Source organism: Eumetopias jubatus, unplaced genomic scaffold (assembly GCF_037043125.1).
Source record: "Eumetopias jubatus isolate StellerSeaLion01/CBP00866 unplaced genomic scaffold, mEumJub1_p1.0 scaffold_15, whole genome shotgun sequence".
Taxonomy (NCBI): Eukaryota; Metazoa; Chordata; class Mammalia; order Carnivora; family Otariidae; genus Eumetopias; species Eumetopias jubatus.
In genome coordinates this window covers 57,776,409-57,795,621 of record NW_028274821.1, presented here as the reverse complement: position 1 = coordinate 57,795,621, position 19,213 = coordinate 57,776,409, and the positions used below count along the sequence as shown (strand labels likewise).

At 40.1% G+C, this 19,213-nt stretch overlaps 1 protein-coding gene across 1 annotated transcript in view; it reads left to right on the top strand.

Annotated features, from left to right (window-relative positions):
- The window catches only part of KIF24 (kinesin family member 24), a 49,290-nt gene that overhangs the window by 19,148 nt on the left and 10,929 nt on the right, over nt 1–19,213 (top strand). Inside the window, exons 6-8 of the mRNA XM_028115109.2 lie at nt 10,681–10,802; nt 11,655–11,760; nt 17,300–17,371. Coding sequence (XP_027970910.2) covers nt 10,681–10,802; nt 11,655–11,760; nt 17,300–17,371 — 300 coding nt within the window. The remainder of the gene's footprint in view (nt 1–10,680; nt 10,803–11,654; nt 11,761–17,299; nt 17,372–19,213) is intronic.

Here is a 19,213-nt window from a genome sequence, read left to right as displayed (position 1 = left end):
CATGTTAGGTGTAGAGATTACTTTAAAAAAAAATTTTTTTTTCCCAGAGGTAATACTTTAATGTGGGTTCAAAATTCAAGAGATACAAGGATGCCTGGGTGGCTCAGTCGGTTGAGCATCTGACTCTTGGTTTCAGCTCAGGTCATGATCTCAAGATCATGAGATGGAGCCCTGTGCCGGGCTCCATGCGCAGTTTGGAATCTGCCTGTCCCGCTCCCTCTGTTCTCCCCCCTACTGGTTTTCTCTCTCTCTCAAATAAATAAATAAATAAAATCTTTAAAAAAAAAATTCAAGAGTTACAATGAAAATATCCCTTCCATTCCCTTTTCAAACTGAAGCAACTAATCTTAATAGTTTTTTTGTATATCCTTCCAAAGGTATTTTTTTTCAAAGCTATTTTTAAATCTTCTATTAAAAGTTATCTTTTGGGGAGCCTGGGTGGCTCAGTTGGTTAAGCAACTGCTTTCGGCCCAGGTCATGATCCTGGAGTCCCGGGATCGAGTCCCACATCAGGCTCCCTGCTCGGCGGGGAGTCTGCTTCTCCCTCTGACCCTCTTCCCTCTCGCGCTCTCTATCTCTCATTCTCTCTCTCTCAAATAAATAAATAAAATCTTTAAAAAAAAAAAAGTTATCTTTTGGGGCGCCTGGGTGGCTCAGTCGGTTAAGCGTCTGCCTTCAGCTCAGGTCATGATCCTGGAGTCCTGGGATCGAGTCCCACATCAGGCTTCCTGCTCAGTGGGTCAGGGGGAGTCCGCTTCTCCCTCTCACTCTCCCTCGGTGCTCTCTCTCTCTCTCTCTCAAATGAATAAAAATCTTTAACAATAATAAAAGTTATTTTTTAACACTTGTTCATTATTAGATATAAACCTTACAAAAATATATAAGAAGATAGAAAAATAAAGGCCACCTCCAACTTACTATATACAACTCCCTGCTCCCCACTAGAGATACCTGTTAACAGTTTAAAATATTAAAACACACACACACACACAGAGTTTAAAATATTTAAATTTTTTCCCATTCTGGGGATTTATTAACTTATGTACAAATATACTTTTGGTGACTCTTCCTTTAATAGAGTGGTCCTCAACCCTAGCTTTATATTGTATCATTAGGAAGCTTTTTCCCCCTTAGGTTAAAAAAAAAAAAAACGGTTTAACCATTTTTATTGTGAAAAATAGCACTCTACAGAAAAATGCCTAAAGCCTGAATGTGTTTAGTATAAAGAAATAAGCACCTTTTTTTTAAAGATTTTATTCATTTATTTGAGAGAGAGACAGATAGCGAGCCAGGAGGAGAGGGAGAAGCAGACTTCCCGCCAAGCAGGGAGCCTGATGTGGGGCTTGATCCCAGAACCCTGGGATCATGACCTGAGATGAAGGCAGACACTTAACTGACTGAGCCACCCAGACACCCCAAGAAACAAGCACCTTTATAATCAATTACGCAGATCAAGAAATAGAACATTTTAGCACCCCACAAACCCCTATACAACTTTCCAGTCACAGTCCTCTATAATCCTGACATTTATGCTGATCACTTTTTTTTTTTAAGATTTATTCATTTATTTTTAGAGCGCTAAGGAAAGTACAAGCTCATGCAGGGTGAGGGGCAGAGAGAGAGAGAATCCCAAGCAGACTCTCCACTGAGGGCAGACCCTTACTCAGGTCTCTATCCCAGGACCCTGAGATTTTTGACCTGAGCTGAAATCAAGAGCCGGCCACTTAACCAATTGAGCTACCCAGGCCCCCTACACTAATCACTTTCTTGTTTTTTGTTATAGTTTTGCCACTTATGTATTCATCCATTAACTATATAACTTCGTTTTTGCCTGTTTTTAAACTTTATATGAATAGAATCATACTGTATTTTTTAGTATCTTCTTTTGCTCAACATTATGCTTTTGAGTTCCATCTATGTTTTTGCATATGGCTGTAATTTTGTTTTTATTTGCTGTATAGTGTTCAATCATATGAGTATACCACAGTTTATTTAACCATTCTGTTAATGGATAGTTGGGATTGTTTCTTTTTGGGCACTATTCTGAACATAACCGTGAATATCCTTACACATGTATTCCAGTATGTAGCATATGAGTTCTTTAGGTTATATATCTGGCTGTGAAATGATTGGGTCAAAGGACATGCATATATTCACTAAGTGGTGCAGCTGCTGTCCAAAGCTATGTACACTACCACAAGTGGCATATGAGCAATCCCATTGTTCTTCATCCTCGCCAACACTTTCTGTTGACTTTAAAATTTTTACCAGTCTGGAATTATTTAATTAAATCTCATTGTGTTTTTTTCTGCATTTTGCTGATTGAGAATTAAATTGAGTAGCTTTTCATATATTTTTTTTAATTTTAAGATTTTATTTTTAAATAATCACTACACCCAATGTGGGGCTCAAACTCACAACCCTGAGATCAAGAATTGCATGCTCTACCGACTAAGCCAGCCAGGCACCCCACTTTGCATATTTTTAATTTATCTTACGGGTTTCATCTTTTGGGAATGCCAGTTAGGTTCTTTCCCTCATTTTTGGGTTATCTGTCTTTCTCTTATTACTGATTTGTATATTCTAGATGTGAGTCATTTGTCAGTTATTTGTGTCATAAGCATGTTGTCTTGTTGTCATCACAGTGTCTTTTTAATGCATGCTTGAGTCCCTCTGAGGTCAATTAAATCAGAATCTCTTGGGGTGAGGTCCAGATGTAGATATTATTATTATTTTAAACTGAAATATAGGTCACATACCATAAAATTCACCTTTTTAAAGTGTATGCATCAGTGGCTTATATATATATATATATATGTATATGTATACATACATATAATTTTTTTTTTTTGAGAGCATGAGGGAGAGTACGAGCACAAATGGGGGTGGGCCAAAATCAAGAGTTGGATGCTTAACTGACTGATCCACTCAGGCACCCCACATATCTTATTAAGTTATATCATAATAATCACCCTTTTAAAATACACAATTTAGTGATTTTTAAGGAATATTCAAAAAGTTGTGCAGCTATTACCACTACTAATTCCAGAACATTTTCATCACCTCAAAGTGAAATTCTGTACCTTTGGCAGTTACTCTCTATTTCCTCTGCCTCCAGGCCTGGCAACCACTAATTTCTTTCTCAATGCACTTGCCTATTTTGGCCATATCATATAAATGGAATCATGCAATAGGCAACTTTTTGTCCCTGGCTACTTTCATTTAGCGTATTTTCAAAGTTCATCCGTGTTGTAGCATATATAAGTACTTCATTTTTAAGACCAAATAATATTCTATTATGGATATATTATTCATATTTTGTTCATCCATTCATCAGTTGATAGAGACATAGGTTGTTTTCACTTTTATAGAAACCACTGTTATGAATAATACCGCTATGAACATTCACGTACAAGTTTTTGTGTAGACCTATGTCTTCAGTTTTCTTGAGTCTATGCCTAGGAGTGGAATTACTGGGTCATACTTTTTGAGGAACTGCCAAACTGTTTTCCAAAGTGGCTGCACCATTTTATATTCCCACCAACAATGTATGAAGGTAGGTATTATTTTAAAAGCTCACCAGGTGATTCTAACATGCAGCCTGCAGCCATTATAGTCATTTGTTTAGTATATCCAGCAAGCCTGGCTAAAGGCAAAGAGAGAAGGCTAGAAGGACAGGCTGTGTACTTGGCAAAACCTACCTTTAAAACTGCTTCTCAATACACCCTTCCAGGGACTTGGGTGTGTGAAATGGCAGGGTGAGCCACCACTGATGTCTTTTTCTAACAGTTTCTTTTTGCTAGGACAAATAGGTAAATTTTGCTTAAGGGCTGGGACCTCATATTTGTGTGATTATCATATTCCTGAGTCCTGGGATCTAAAACCTGAGGATAGCACGTGAGTGTGGCTATTTTAGAGTTACCTAAGAACCAAGAGCCCCTTCTAGCAATTGTAAAAGCAGGTAAAGAACAAAAGTTCGTGAGATGTGTTGAAGGGGCTTCCCTGAGACTGACCATTCTTAACCTGTCCAGAGCTCCCTCCATTGTGGAGTCCTAAGGAAATTGTTTCTCATACTCCTATTTGCTGTGGTCCTCTTGCCCCTTCCTCCCCAGACATTCCTTTATTTGGCAGGGAGTTGCAGGAGAGTTGATCCCCATGATGCCTTTATCCCTGAAGAGTAAACCAACTGAAGGGGAAAGGAGCAAATGTTGGGAGGAAGTCCCTTTTCCTTAGCTATGGGCCATCATTGTGTTTATGGGCAGTCTGGTGTCAGATCACTTCCTCTACCCTGGAGGAGTTTTATGCACTGCTCTATCCTAAGTTATCTTTCCTGAGAAAAGCAGAAAGAAATTTCTTGTTAGTCAGTGTGTTATCTCATTACCATCGATACTCTGTCTGTAATATATATGATGGTGTACAAGAAAGCCAGCTGAGATCGAGGTGGAAAGTTGATATCAATTATGGATACCCTCATAAACATTTATTGACTCGAAACAACAGCACTTACTAACTCAGGTGTCACACTTTCTCGGGTGTCACTGTTCATGTTCACTCAGGTATCACCCATGTGTTTGCTCAAGTGTCACGGTCCGGTGTCATCTTTGAGTGTCACCCTCACAGATCACCTTCAGGTTTCCTCAGGCATGGCCACTTGTTGCCCGCCTGCACAACTAGCAGCCTCGTTTTTTATGCGGGATTGTTCTTCTTCCAGGACCTTCCTCCTTCAGGTGTATTATACTACCCTGATCTTAACAGTGCAGGTGCCAGGCACCAGGTCTTCCCTGCCTTTACAGAGGTGCACTGACTCATCACATTTCTCAGATTTGGAATCAAGGTTTCTTCTGTCAGGGAATTGATGAGTATTTTTTCAGTTGCAGAGACTTACAGATTTTTAAGTTATTTCTACAGCCATTTGACATACTTATGGGTATCCATTCTCAAACTTCTAATAAATCTGTCTCCTGTTTTATCGTTGCCCTGGCTATAATTGGTAGCAGAGACCACATGGTGAAAGCTTTCCGTAGATGAGCCTCAGTTGTATGCCAGTGATAGAGACTTAATGTGTACACAGTGCCTATACTGCTGAAGTGCTCGTAGCCCTCCTTTGGTGTACGTGCAGAAAGCTTAGTGATTAAAGCCTCGTAACCAGACAGACCTGGATCCCAGTGGCATATATCCTTCAGCATGTCCTTTACCTTTCTGAGCCTGAAACATGTGGATCATAGTAGATGATTGGTTGGGTGATAGAGAAGGAAATGAGATAACATACAGAAAATGCTTGGTGTGATGCTAGCTCAATTTGTCACATCTATTTTTAATAATATTTATTAATGTCCCTGAATGTTTCCCAGGCAACAGAATTCAGCAGTTGTCTCTACTTTCTTTGGTGGCAGGTCCTCATTTCAGTACTCACATAACATGTTTTGTCTAAAGGACCTAGATTTATTTATTTATTTTTAAAGATTTTATTTATTTATTTGAGAGAGAGAGAATGAAAGATAGAGAGCACGAGAGGGAAGAAGGTCAGAGGGAGAAGCAGACTCCCCGCTGAGCAGGGAGCCTGACGTGGGACTCGATCCCGGGACTCCAGGATCATGACCTGAGCCGAAGGCAGTCGCTTAACCAACTGAGCCACCCAGGCGCCCTAAAGGACCTAGATTTAGAAACTTGCCTAATAGACTTTAGTTATGGAAGGAGGAATTTGAGAAGGAGGTAGTGAGAGGAAAAGGGGGCCTAGTGATTTTTAAGTTGATTGCACTAATTTTATTGGCTCCTAGACTTGCATTTTCCCCCAAATATATTCTCTATTTTTTCCTCTTTATTTTTTCTTTTTTCCTTCCTTCCTTCCTTTCCCTTTTTTTCCCCCCATTCACTTGTACTGGAGAGCCCATGGAATCTCACATTGATCTCTAAAGCTCTATTTCCCCTCATGAAACTCTGATTATTTTACATTTGTGAAAAGAAATAAAGTTTTGGAAGTTTACACAAAGATGTTAGTTCTTGAGGTGCCTGGCTGACTCAGTCAGTCCAGCGTGCAACTTTTTTTTTTTATCTTTTTAAAGATTTTATTTATTTATTTATCAGAGAGAGCACAAGCAGAGGGAGAACCTGCTGAGCAGGGAGCCTGATGCGGGCCTTGCTCCGAGGACTCTGAGATCATGACCTGAGCCGAAGGCACACGCTTAAAAGACTGAGCCACCCAGGCATCCCTAGCGTGTGACTCTTGATCTTGGGGTTGTGAATTCGAGCCCCACATTGGGTGTATAAAAAAAAAATCTTAAAAAAAAAAGATGTTCTTTATTAAAATGAATATTTATGGGGGGGGCGCCTGGGTGGGTTCAGGTGGTTAAGCATCAGGCTCTTGATTTTGGCTCAGGTCATGATCTCAGGGTCTTGAGATCGAGTCCCCGTGTGGGGCTCCTCACTCAGCGGGAAGTCTGCTTGAGATTCTCTCTGCCCCTCCCCCCGCTCGCACACTGGCATGCGCACTCTCTCTCTTTCTCTCCAAAATAAATAAATCTTTTTTTAAATGAATATTTATTGAGAATTTACCATGTGCCAATCATGATTCTAAGTGCTTTACATGTATTATCTTGTATCATCTTTCTTAGTTCTCATAAGTAAACTATGAGATTATCATTTTATAGATAAGAAACTGAGGCTCTGAAAAGTTAAGTGACTTGCAAACTTTTGCTCATTGCAGAAGGTCACACAACCATATGTCAGAGCTGGCATGCATACCCAGACAGTCTAACTTCAGATTTCACTATCTTAACCACTGCACTTGAGTCTGTCTGATGATCTTCACAAACTGAATCATTTTTACTCCTCAGAGTTCAGCTACTTTATTTCAGTTTCTGAAAGGAATGGCGATTGCAGGCTATTTCTGAAGCTGAGGAAATGACCGGAACCAGAAACTCCTTCATGCCTTCCCTAAAAGGCATTGAGTCGGGAAAGGTCTCCTCAACACGTTAGGTTTTCTGAGACATGCTCACAGGTACCTAATGCATCATGATGGATAAGGTGGACAAAGGAGCATGGAAAACCGAGTGTAAAACTCTATAATAGAACCCCAGAAGTCAGCCTTTCTTGGCTCCCCTGGGGGTGAACCACAAACAAGCCTATGAGTTTCTGACCGTATCCACAGTTCCTGGCTAGGTATGGCTGTGAGGCCTCTCAGAGCTTTCCCTGTGTCCCAGCAGGAGCAGCATCAGTACTCTCACATGTGGCAGAGGACACCTGGCTTCCTTCCCTAGCCTGACAATATTTGACTTATGTGACCTTGGATAAGTCACCAACTTCTCTGTGTTTCTTCCCTTATCAAGCATATTGTTTACACAAATACAGAGATTTAAGAGATTTCCAGATCTCCCCTGTCTTTTCGCAGGGCTTGTAAAAGACCAAAAACAAACCAAAAATCAAATCAAAAGAGATGTGAGAACCCTAAAACTAGAAGGAAATACACCAAAATCTTGTTAACTCGGGGATTATAGGAGGTATATATTTTCTTCTTGATACTTTTCCTGTATTTTCCAAGTTTTCCACAGTAAGCATGTCTTCCTTTTCTGATAGAAAAAGGAAAGAAAAGTTTGATAAAAAGAACATCACACATTGTCATCATTGCATTACAGTCTATGTCAGCATGAAGTCAGAGGGACAGGGAAGAGGCCAGGATGGGGAAGCACAGTTGAACTAGATGCTTCAGTTACAGATATGCCTTTCATGGCCTTGCCAGCAGTGGAGCTTAGCAGTGCAGGCCAGGGGCACCTGCCACAGTCAGGGTAAGGGACTACTGCTCTCACTCTTCTCATTTCCTATTAGCAGTAACATCCTAGCCATGTAGTTGAAAATCCAGTGTTATAAATTAACAGGTTCTTCTCTTGATAAAAAGATTCACCAGGGGCGCCTGGGTGGCTCAGTCGTTAGGCTTCTGCCTTCAGCTCAGGTCGTGATCCCAGGGTCCTGGGATGGAGCCCCGCATCGGGCTCCCTGTTCAGCGGGAAGCCTGCTTCTCCCTCTCCCACTCCCCCTGCTTGTGTTCCCTCTCTCACTGTGTCACTCTCTGTCGAATAAATAAAATCTTAAAAAAAAAAAATCAGACCTGTTATACTTTTAGCAGATTATTTACAAAATGAGTGCATCTAAAATATTCTAAATTTGATTTTAAAGTACAATTCTAGGGACGCCTGGGTGGCTCAGTCGGTTAAGTGGCTGCCTTCGGCCCGGGTCATGATCCCAGGGTCCTGGGATCGAGTCCCACATCAGGCTCCTTGCTCAGCAGGGAGCCTGCTTCTCCCTCTCTCTCCTGCTTGTGCTCTCTCTGTCAAATAAATAAAATCTTTAAAAAATAAATAAATAAATAATAAAGTACAGGGGTGCCTGGGTGGCTCAATCATTAAGCGTCTGCCTTCGGCTCAGGTCATGATCCCAGGGTTCTGGGATCGAGCCCCGCATCGGGCTCTCTGCTCAGCGGGAAGCCTGCTTCTCCCTCTCCCACTTCCTCTGCTTGTGTTCCCTCTCTTGCTGTGTCTCTCTCTGTCAAATAAATAAAATCTTAAAAAAAAAAACAATTCTAAATCTCATATACAGTTAATCTTTAGAAACACAACTGCTTAAACCAGGAAGGAACTTATTATTAAACTTTTTTTTAATTTATTTTTTATCTTTTAAACATTTTATTTAAATTCAGTTGATTAACATATATTATTGGTTTCAGAGGTACAGGTCTGTGATTCATCAGTCCTATATAATACCCAGTGTTCATTATATCATGTGCCCTCCTTAATGTCCATCACCCAGTTACCACATCTCCCTCCCCCGCCCCATCCCTCCAGCAACCCTTGGTTTGTTTCCTACATTTAAGAGTCTCTTATGGTTTATCTCTTTCTGGTTTCGTCTTGTTTTATTTTTTCCACTCTTCCCCTATGATCCTCTGTTTTGTTTCTTAAATTCCACATATCAGTGAGATCATATGATAATTGTCTTTCTCTGACTGATTTATTTCGCTTGGCATAATACCCTCTGGTTCCATCCATATTAAACTTTTAAAAAGTACCTGCATGTTAAGATATTTTATGGCCTATTGGTGAAGTTTGATTCTGGCAACTTTTGGACTCTTAATTTGGAAACTGTGGCTATGTTCAATATAATATAAATTAAAATTTTGAAAGATTGAGAAAAAATGAGTTAGGACTCCCTTACCGTTAATTCACTGAAAAATAAATGAATTTATCATAAGCACCTGACAGCATAGTGGAAACCACATGAGCTTTAGAGTCAGACATACTAGATATGGAATTTGGTTCTGTCACACAACAGCTGTTTGTGAGCAAATCAACCTCTTTTTTTTTTAAGATTTTATTTATTTAAGGGGAGACGAACCATGAGAGACTATGGACTTTGAGAAACAAACTGAGGGTTTTAGAGGGGAAGGGGGTCGGGGGATGGGTTAGCCCGGTGATGGGTATTAAGGAGGGTATTGAATGGAACACTGGGTGTTATACGCAAACAATGAATCATGGAACACTACATCAAAAACCAATGATGTAATTTATGGTGACTAACATAACATAATAAAATTTAAAAGATTTTATGTGTTTATATAGGGACAGTGTGAGCAGGGGGAGGGACAGAGAATCTCAAGCGGACTCTCTGCTGAGCGCAGAGCCCCACCCAGGGCTCAATCCCACCACCCTGAGGTCATGACCTGAGCTGAAACCAGGAGTCGGGCGCTCAACCAACTGAGCCACCCAGGTGCCCTGCAACTCAGCCTCTTTATTCTTCAACATATACTGGGGCATAATATAATGAACTCACTTCATATCTAGAGTGTTGTGAAGATTCTATCAAACAGTGTTTTATTTAATAAAGATTTTTTTATTTTTAAGTAATCTCTGCACCCAACATGGAACTCAAACCCACAACCCCAAAATCAAGAGTCGCACACTCCACTGACTGAGCCAGCCAGGCACCCCTCTGTCAAATAATATTTCTTCACCTTTTTGATTCTCAGTAATCAACACTCCTCCCTCTATCTAAAATCAGGGCAGCATGTTCATTTGTGGCTGTGTTTTCAGTGGCAAGAGGCCAATCCTGAGACTTCACCTCTATTCCCCCTCTCCCTGTGGGCTACAGGGACCCAAGTTAGTCTTTACTCGTATTTTGAGGGGCACTTGGTTTCAAGGGAAATCATGGGCTCATGTCAATTGTGTCAATTGTGATAGCTCGTTACTTCCATGTTCCCACACATCAGGCCGGGGCCTCCTTTATGACTGCCTCCTGATGGAACAGGTGGTTGTAATCAGTCATTCCATGATGCACATTTCTGTCCTTTGTCACTAAGATAGATGGGTACTGTGGGACATTGCCTTGGAGACAAGTCATGCCCTGGAGATTATAGTCAGGCTAAATCTATCAAAGATATTAAAAAGAATATATAAGATCAAGAAGTAAATTAGCTCTTGAGCTGTTGAATGTTCTCCCCCAAGGTTAGTATTCCACATTGTTTGCATTGCTGTTGGGTACTTACTCTGTATGATTTAATGTTTAGGCAGCTTTCTGAAAATAGTGCAGTATACTGACAAAGTTATATGCCTGGTCTCTATTGCTCTCAGCCAACCCTTAGGAACCAGGGGGATTTTTTACTTCTGGAGGAAATCACCCTATGGATTTTATTTTCAGGTGATTCTGAAGGGCAGCAAGGAGCGCAGCACCGGGGCCACTGGAGTTAACACAGACTCCTCCCGCTCCCATGCTATCATCCAAATTCAGATCAAAGATTCAGCCAAGAGGACATTTGGCAGGTGAGCTAGAAATACGCAAGGAATTGCATTGTCTGCCTTTCCCTAATGTGACTTTGAAATATGTGTTATCAACAACAGGACACTCTGCCACCATGGAGTTTTTAATAAATATCAGGGATACAGAGTAGACTTGTTAACCCTGAAATAAATCATTGTATTAAAGTGCCATCAGTTGATTAACCATGAAGTAATGACCTATTGTTGGTCAAGCCTAAGTTATTAAAAGGGACATTGATTGCTTCTAACGTGAAACACAGTATCAGCAAAGAAATAGTAGGAAATGCATCTCAGCTTACAGGCCAAAAAAAAAAACAGAGAAAATTAATCTATCCTTCTTGAAAGAAGCCATAAGACAATTGGGTACATTCATTGCTTCTCTGGTGCTATCTTAGCAAACTCTGCCACACTGATGGATGAGCCTATCTCACCTCTGAGTAATGAGTCTTTTTTTTTTTTTTTTTAACTTTCTTTTTTTCTTCTTCTTTTTTTCTTCTTTTTTGGCTGGAAAGCAGCCCACAAAAGTTTAATTACCTAAGTGGTTAAAAAAAAAAAATTACCTAACTGGTGACCTAAGTGATTTGCATTGTAGTCATTTAGCTTTATGGGAAGAATGTTTTATTAATTTTATTAATTTCTCACAAATGATTAAAACCAAAGGAAGTGTCTGAGTGAACAGCGCCCGCAATGGCTAACAGATCAGAATCTTATAATACTTTTGGAAAGCTGCCAGTATGTCTTTCCTTTCCAGAGGATGGGCCAGTGTTAATTTCTTCCTGCTGCCCCAAATTGCTGACTGATGTAAAAATAAAGCAGAGTCCCCAAGAAGTTATCCCTGCTGTGTGTCTTCTCTAGGATCTCTTTTATTGACTTGGCTGGCAGTGAAAGAGCCGCAGACGCCAGAGACTCAGACAGACAGACAAAGATGGAAGGCGCAGAAATAAACCAGAGTCTTCTGGCTGTAAGTTTGAAAGCTTTGATCTAAAAATCCTTCTTGAGGGGCGCCTGGGTGGCTCAGGTGTTAAGCGTCTGCCTTCAGCTCAGGTCGTGATCCCAGGGTCCTAGGATCGAGTCCCGCCTGCTTCTCCCTCTCCCACTCCCCCTGCTTGTGTTCCCTCTCTCGCTGTGTCTCTCTCTGTCAAATAAAATCTTTAAAAAATAATAAAAAAATAAAAATCCTTCTTGGTAGATTTTGCCCCTCTTTACTCAGCCAGGGTGGAGTGGGGTAGAATCAGCAGAGTAAGGGCACGCTTCTGTCTGGCAGTGGGATTCCAGGGTTGGAGATGGAGGCTGCCTGATCAGATTCTTAGCAGTTCTAGGCAACTCTTCCCTTCTGTCCCTGTCTTCTCTTCCTCTGGTCAATCCCTTAGGGGCAGAAAAGTATTTCTGCAGCTGCTGAATGGTTAATTTAGGTAAGCTTTCTCTCTCTCACCAAGTTTTTAAATTGTATTGATTTTTCAAACATAAAAAAATAGATAAATCATATAATGATCTCCCAAATTCTTGCACCCAGCTTCAACATGTGAAAAATCTAACCAACCCTTTCCTTCCCCTGGTTGGATTATAGTAAAGCAAATCATGTCAGCCTGTCATTTCTTCCACAAGTATTTCATTATCTCAAAGAGATAAGGACTCTTATTTTTTAATATAACTGTAATGCCATTATCATACCTTAAGAAATAATTATTTATTTTTTTTAAGATTTTATTTATTTGACAGAGAGAGATAGCGAGAGCAGGAACACAGGCAGGGGGAGTGGGAGAGGGAGAAGCAGGCTTCCCGCTAAGCTGGGAGCCTGACGCAGGACTCGATCCCAGGACCCTGGGATCATGACCTGAGCCGAAGGCAGACGCTTAACAACTGAGCCACGCAGGCACCCAATAATTATGTAATGATATCTATTATCCAGGAAGTACTATCATTTCTCCAGTTGTCCCATAAATGACTTTTCACAGTTTGTTCAAATCAAGATGCAAACGGTACCCTTGGATTACTTTTGATAGTCTCTTTTATTCCATATCAGTTCTTCTTTTCTCTCTCTTACTATCAGTGTATTGGTTGAATAAAACTGGGTCACTTGTCCTATAAGATTTCCAACATTCTGGATTAGGTTGACTGCATCCTCATGTTGATGTTTAACATCATACTCTATCCTCTGTGTTCTCTATAAAGTGGCTAAGATCTGTACTTGTGCTGTACAGGAGGGGGCCTGTAAGCCACATGTGGCTACTGAGCACTTCAAATGTAGCTCATCTGAATTGAAATATGCTCTAAGTGTAAGATACACACTGGATCTTGAAACGGGTAAAATACCTCATTAATATTTTTTCATACTGATTACATGCTGAAATAATGTTTTTGCTGGGTTTTTAAATATTTTTTGATATATTGGATTATATAACATATAATTAAGATTAATTTCAGGGCGCCTGGCTGGCTCAGGCGGTTAAGTGTCTACCTTCAGCTCAGGTCACGATCTCAGGGTCCTGGGATCAAGCCCACATTGGATTCCCTGCTCAGAGGGGAGTCTGCTTCTTCCTCTTGTCCCCCCACTCATGCTTTTCTCTAGCTCACTCTCTCAAATAAATAAAATCTTTAAAAAAATTAATTTCATTTGTTTTTTCTTTAATGTGGCTACTAGAAATTTAAAATTACACATATGGTTTGCACTTGTAGCTATCATACTCCTATTGGGAAAGCACTGTTCTAGAAGCTTGATCAGATTGAGGTTCTGGTTTTTTGGCAAGAATTCATGGGTAGTTTTTAGACTTCCTATAGGAACACATCAGGAGGTACAGAATGTCTGGTTGGTTGTCTCTGTGATTTTTAAGAATTTAAGAAAGATTCAAGTGTCTGTGTAATTCCTCTGTTAAGAGTTTCCTATCAGACTTTTTCATTTAACAGGTTTACCAGCCATTGATGAGCATCACATGTATCTTGTTTCATTAGGGATTCCAAAATGGTGATACTCTCATTCTAACATTCCTTCTTTATTAGCTGAGAAGAATTTTTCCTCAATTATCTGATTATCCTGAAATATAGTTCATACAGTAGAAACAAGTTAAATGCTTGCTTGATTCTTTGCCTTTACTCAACAGTTTTCAGAATGATTTGGTGTCCTAGTAACCTAAACATGACCAGTGAATTTGTTGTTGTTATTGACTGTTTTGTTTGGCTTTGTATTATTATAAACTCATTGTAATTATTATTCTTTTTGCTATTTAAATTGTACATCTTTGGGCAGTGGGAGCCTTTTTAAGTATGTTCCTCTGGTTTTTTGACCAACTATTAGTCTCTAATAGCTTCCTGACGTTTTGGTCTGACAAAATTTTCTAGGCTCATCTTGTACATTTCCTTCCCCAGACTTTGAACCAGTTAATTCTTCAACAAGCCTTGGTTTTAGAAAGAAATGGCATTTAGAGACCATTTAGGGTGCTAGGGGTGCTTACTACCACTGGGTTAGTCCTTGCTTCTAGGCCTTTTTGTTGGACAGAGCTAGGAAATAGATTTTTTTTTTTTGCAAGAGGAAAATACATTAGGGACTCATAATAATAAATTAATTCAAAATTAAGATTACAGGGTTTTTGGTTAACTTTTTTGAATTTATATTTTTGTCTCCTTTCTCTTATGCTAGAATTCTTAGTTCCTAACAACACTTATATAATTTGCTCTACTTCAATATATGTGTATTTCAAAATAATGCTGATATTTTTCATAATACGATTACTGAATTCAGATTACTATTTCTTTGCAATTTCCTTTTCATCCTTAGGTTGTATCCCACTTAGGTGTACAGTCATAATATTGTGTTGCATAGTCACTTGAAATCTTCTATGTGTTTAAGCTTACCAATTTCACATTCAGTTAAAGTAAAAACTGTAGAACATTGAAAGAAATCTAGTGTCCATCCTTGTCCCCTCAACCCTATTACCTCCCTCCCCTTAGATAAGCATTATATATATATATATACACAAATATATATATATTTGTATTCACCTCAGAAAAAAAGGGTAGCATACTGTAAACACTTTGCTTTTTTCACTTAACAGTACCCTAGAGCTCACTACATGGCTGTATATAGAGGTCTTCCTTGTTCCTTTTTGCGGCTACATCGTGCTGCCTGTGCCCCTCCATATTAAGTCCTTTTGATCAGAACTGAAGTCTCCAGCTAGGCACTTTATTTCCAGGCCTCGTGAGGGATAAATTGCGAGGCTGAGAGAGGTGATAAAGACAATCAGCATCTTTTTACTTTTTCAATTTTTGAATACTTTTAGATTTTACAAAAGTTGCGAAAATAAATACACAGCATTCCTTCACCCAGCTTCCATATTATTAATATCTTGTATAACCATAGTAAAATGATCTAAATCAGGTAATTAACATTGGTATAATACCAGAACAACAACAACAACATTGGCAATACTATTAACTATTCTATAGACCTTGTGTGAATTTCACCAATAATCCCGCTAATGTCCTTTTTAGGGTCCAGGATCCTATATTACATTTAGTTGTCATGTGCTCATAGTCTCCTCAGTTTTTGTCATCTGTGACTTTAACACCTTTGAAGAGTGCTGGCCTGCCTGTTTTTGTTTTGTTTTGTGTTTTGTTTGTTTTTGCGGATTATCTGTGAATTTGGGTTTATCCCATGTTTTCTGGGATAACAATTTTTAGCAAGAACACCATATACGTTGTTCCCTTCTCAGTGAATCATATAAGGTGGTGCATGAAGTCAGTATGTCTTATTACTGGTGATGTTAACTTTGATCACTTAGTTAAGGTGGTTTGTGCTAGGTTTCTCCACTGTAATGTTAACCATTTTCCCTTTATAATTAATAAATATCTTGGGGCACCTGGATTGGTTGGGCGTCTGCCTTTGGCTCAGGTCATGATCCCCACATCCTAGGATCATGCCCTGCGTGGGGCTCCCTGCTCATCGGGGAGTCTGCTTCTCCCTCTGCCCCTCCCCCTGCTCGTGCTCCTTCTCTCTTGCTCTGCATCTGTTCGCTCTCTCTCTCTCAAATAAATAAATATGGGGAGATAGTTTGAAACTATGCAGATATCCTATTTACATCACACTTTTATTGCCTTATTTTAGCACCCATTGATGATTCTTAACCTGCAACAATTACTGTGGTGTTTACCTGGTGGGATTTCCTGTTCCTATCATTCTTTTTACATTAATTAGTTGGGATTCTGGTGTAAGACAGAGCTGTCCTTTCCCTACAATTAATTAATTTATTAGATTATTTATAACAGTAAGTGGATATTTTATTTGCTAGATTATAATACATTTTTATCATTATTTTATTGCTCAGATTGTCCTCAAAGGCTCATAGGGTTCAGTGGCCACACTTGGATTTGAGTATGTAAGGGGCAGGTGTAACTCAGGGCCAGGATTTGGTTACCTCTATGTCCCTTTTGGAGAATTGTCCCAGTGGTAAAGTTTGGGGATATTGCATTGATTTGTAATGAAAGAGGAAATTCCCTTATACAGATTTCTCCCCCTATCTGAAAATAGAACTTTACCTATGAAATCTTTTGTAAGCCAAAATGGCATAAGGCAAAGAAGCGATTACCATTAATTTATATGGAAACAAATGTGAATATTCCCAGACCCCAAAAATAACCTCTTAGGCTTTTCTGATACCTTAGGACACATCTTAGTAATAGATGGAGAAAATAAATGCAGATAAAGCACAGGTGGGCACCTGGCTGGCCCGATCAGTGGAGCATGCAACTCTTGATCTTGGGGTCATGAGTTCGAGCCCCACATTGGACATAGAGTTTACTTTTTTTTTTATTAAAGATTTTATTTATTTGAGAGAGAATGAGACAGAGCACAAGAGGGGAGAGGGTCAGAGGGAGAAGCAGACTCCCTGCTGAGCAAGGAGCCCGATGAGGACTCGATCCCAGGACCCTGGGATCATGACCTGAGCCGAAGGCAGACGCTTAACCATCTGAGCCACCCAGGCTCCCCTCTTTGGATTTCTTTAAGTTAGTGCACACTCTCGCTCTCTCTCAAAATAATTATCAGAAACTCCTATCTGAATCTACACTTGAATCTACACCTATAGGTGTGCATATGTGAGCAGGGAGGTGGGGGAGTGGTATAGAGATTTTCTGTACTTAAGTGCATCTATAGCTACTAATAGTATGAGAGGAGGCAAGAAAAAGGGAGCTGGCAAGCCAGAACTGCCACCACATAAGCTTGGACTCTAGGGGCCCTGTGGGAAGGTCCCTGGTTTGTCCCCCCCTGTTGGGGCTAATCCTAGGATTATAGCCTTTAGCATGGGAGGCCCTTAACCAGACACAGGGAGCTCACTCAGGATGTTTACCCATCTAGCTTGATTTTTCCTATTGGACAAGAAACTACTGGGGCATTTTGACTTCCTTTTGGAGGATTGTCTGAGTATGGCTTATTTAAGAAAAATCTGATCTGTTACTTTCTCTTTGCATGTGTTATTTGATGTGCTTGTTGTTAATCTACCACTTTGCAGCTGAAGGAATGTATCCGCGCATTGGATCAGGAACACACCCACACTCCCTTCAGGCAAAGCAAATTAACTCAGGTAATGTTGAATGTGAACTTTGAGTTTGTTCCGTTTCATTCATTTGTTCATTCAGCAAAGCCTCCACTGCCGCCAAGGCATGATGCTAAACTTGGGGAGGGGGGAGGAGGAAGGAGTCACATTCCTTCCAGGTCATTCTAGGCAGCGATGGGCATCCTCGGGCAGAGATGCCTGCAGTATGAAGCAGCTGAGCTTTCACAGGGCAACAGTGTACTTCTGGTCACCACCCAACAGCTTTCTGCTTATTTCTAATATAAAGAAAAGTTTCTGACTTAATGCTCTGAGCCTTTGAAGTGGGGGTGGTATAGCTATACGAAGTATTTTCGTAGCTCTTAGTGTTTGAAGACAAAAAATAACCCCTGGAGTTAAAAAGAATACGATTTTTTAAAGTTTTTTTAAATTTACTTTTTGCTTATTTTTTAAAGATGTTATTTTTAAGTAATCTCTGCAGCCAACATGGGGTTCAAACTTACAACCCTGAGATCAAGAGTCATGTGCTCTACCGACTGAATCAGCCAGGTACTCCGAACGAGATAGATTTTTGATATGTAGTGATAGGAAAGATGACCAAGATGTATAGTTTAAAAATACAAAATGAGGGGAAAAAACTACACACACAAAAAAATTATGTCTATGTTAACTGATTATTCTGAGTGGTAAAACCGTAAGTAATTTTTTTCCTCCCATTTTTCTGTCATGACAATGTGCTTCTTAATTAATGGAAAGTACCACTAATTCAGCATTGTACTGGCTGCAGAACAGTGGCCCACAGAGGGGTCTCCCTACGTACAGACTGCTGTGAAGGCAGTTATGGGTGCCCCCGATTCCTTTCTGCACCACGTCCTGTGCTCAGTGGAGGACAGACTAGCATAGACGGCAGTCTAGGTGTGAGGGTCTTTGTATGTTGTTGGCAGAGGTTCTCTGTGCAGCTAACCTAATGGCTCCACAGGGCCTGGGGCAGAACCTATAACTCCTTATTAGAACTGGTGATCTGTGGGTTAGATTATATCTTCTCAAACATGATTTCAACTAGAGACTTAGGAAACCCTTCTTATGGGTGGTTAGTCCAGATTCTGACATTGGCTCTGTTATTTTTTAAAACAAGTTCACCATCCCCAGAAAATGTCTTCCTATTTAATTTAAAAAATAATAATTCACGGGGTGCCTGGGTGGCTCAGTTGTTAAGCGTCTGCCTTCGGCTTGGGTCATGATCCCGTGGTCCTGGGATCGAGCCCCGTGTTGGACTCCTTGCTCAGCAGGAAGCCTGCTTCTCCATCTCCTACTCCCCCTGCTTGTGTTCCCTCTCTCGCTGTGTCTCTCTGTCTTTAAAAAAAAAAAAAAATCTTTAAAAAAATAAATAAATAATTCAGGGGCACTGGCTCAGTTGGAGTGTGCGACTCTTGATCTCAGGGTTGTGGGTTCAAGCCCCATGTTAGGCATAGATACTGTTTGAAAAAATCTTTTAAAAGTAATAATGATAATAGTAATTCAAACAGTATATGTATATACAAGTACAAAGATGGCAAAAGGTACCTGAAAAATCCCACCTTAGTGATAATCACTGCTACATTTTGATAACTATCCTTCCAGATATTTCTCTGCCCACATAGATCTACTTATAGAGTTATGAAGTTATATGCCTTTTTCACTCAAAGATAAGTTTTAGATCTTCCCGTGTAAAGTACAGATATACATAATTATTTTTAGTGGTTGTATTGTAGTCAGTTAATAGTTATTTAGTTTGCAGGGCACCTGGGTGGCTCAGGTCATGATCCCAGGGTCCTGGGATCAAGCCCCATGTTGGGCTCCCTGCTCAGCAGAAAGCCTGCTTTCTCCCTCTCC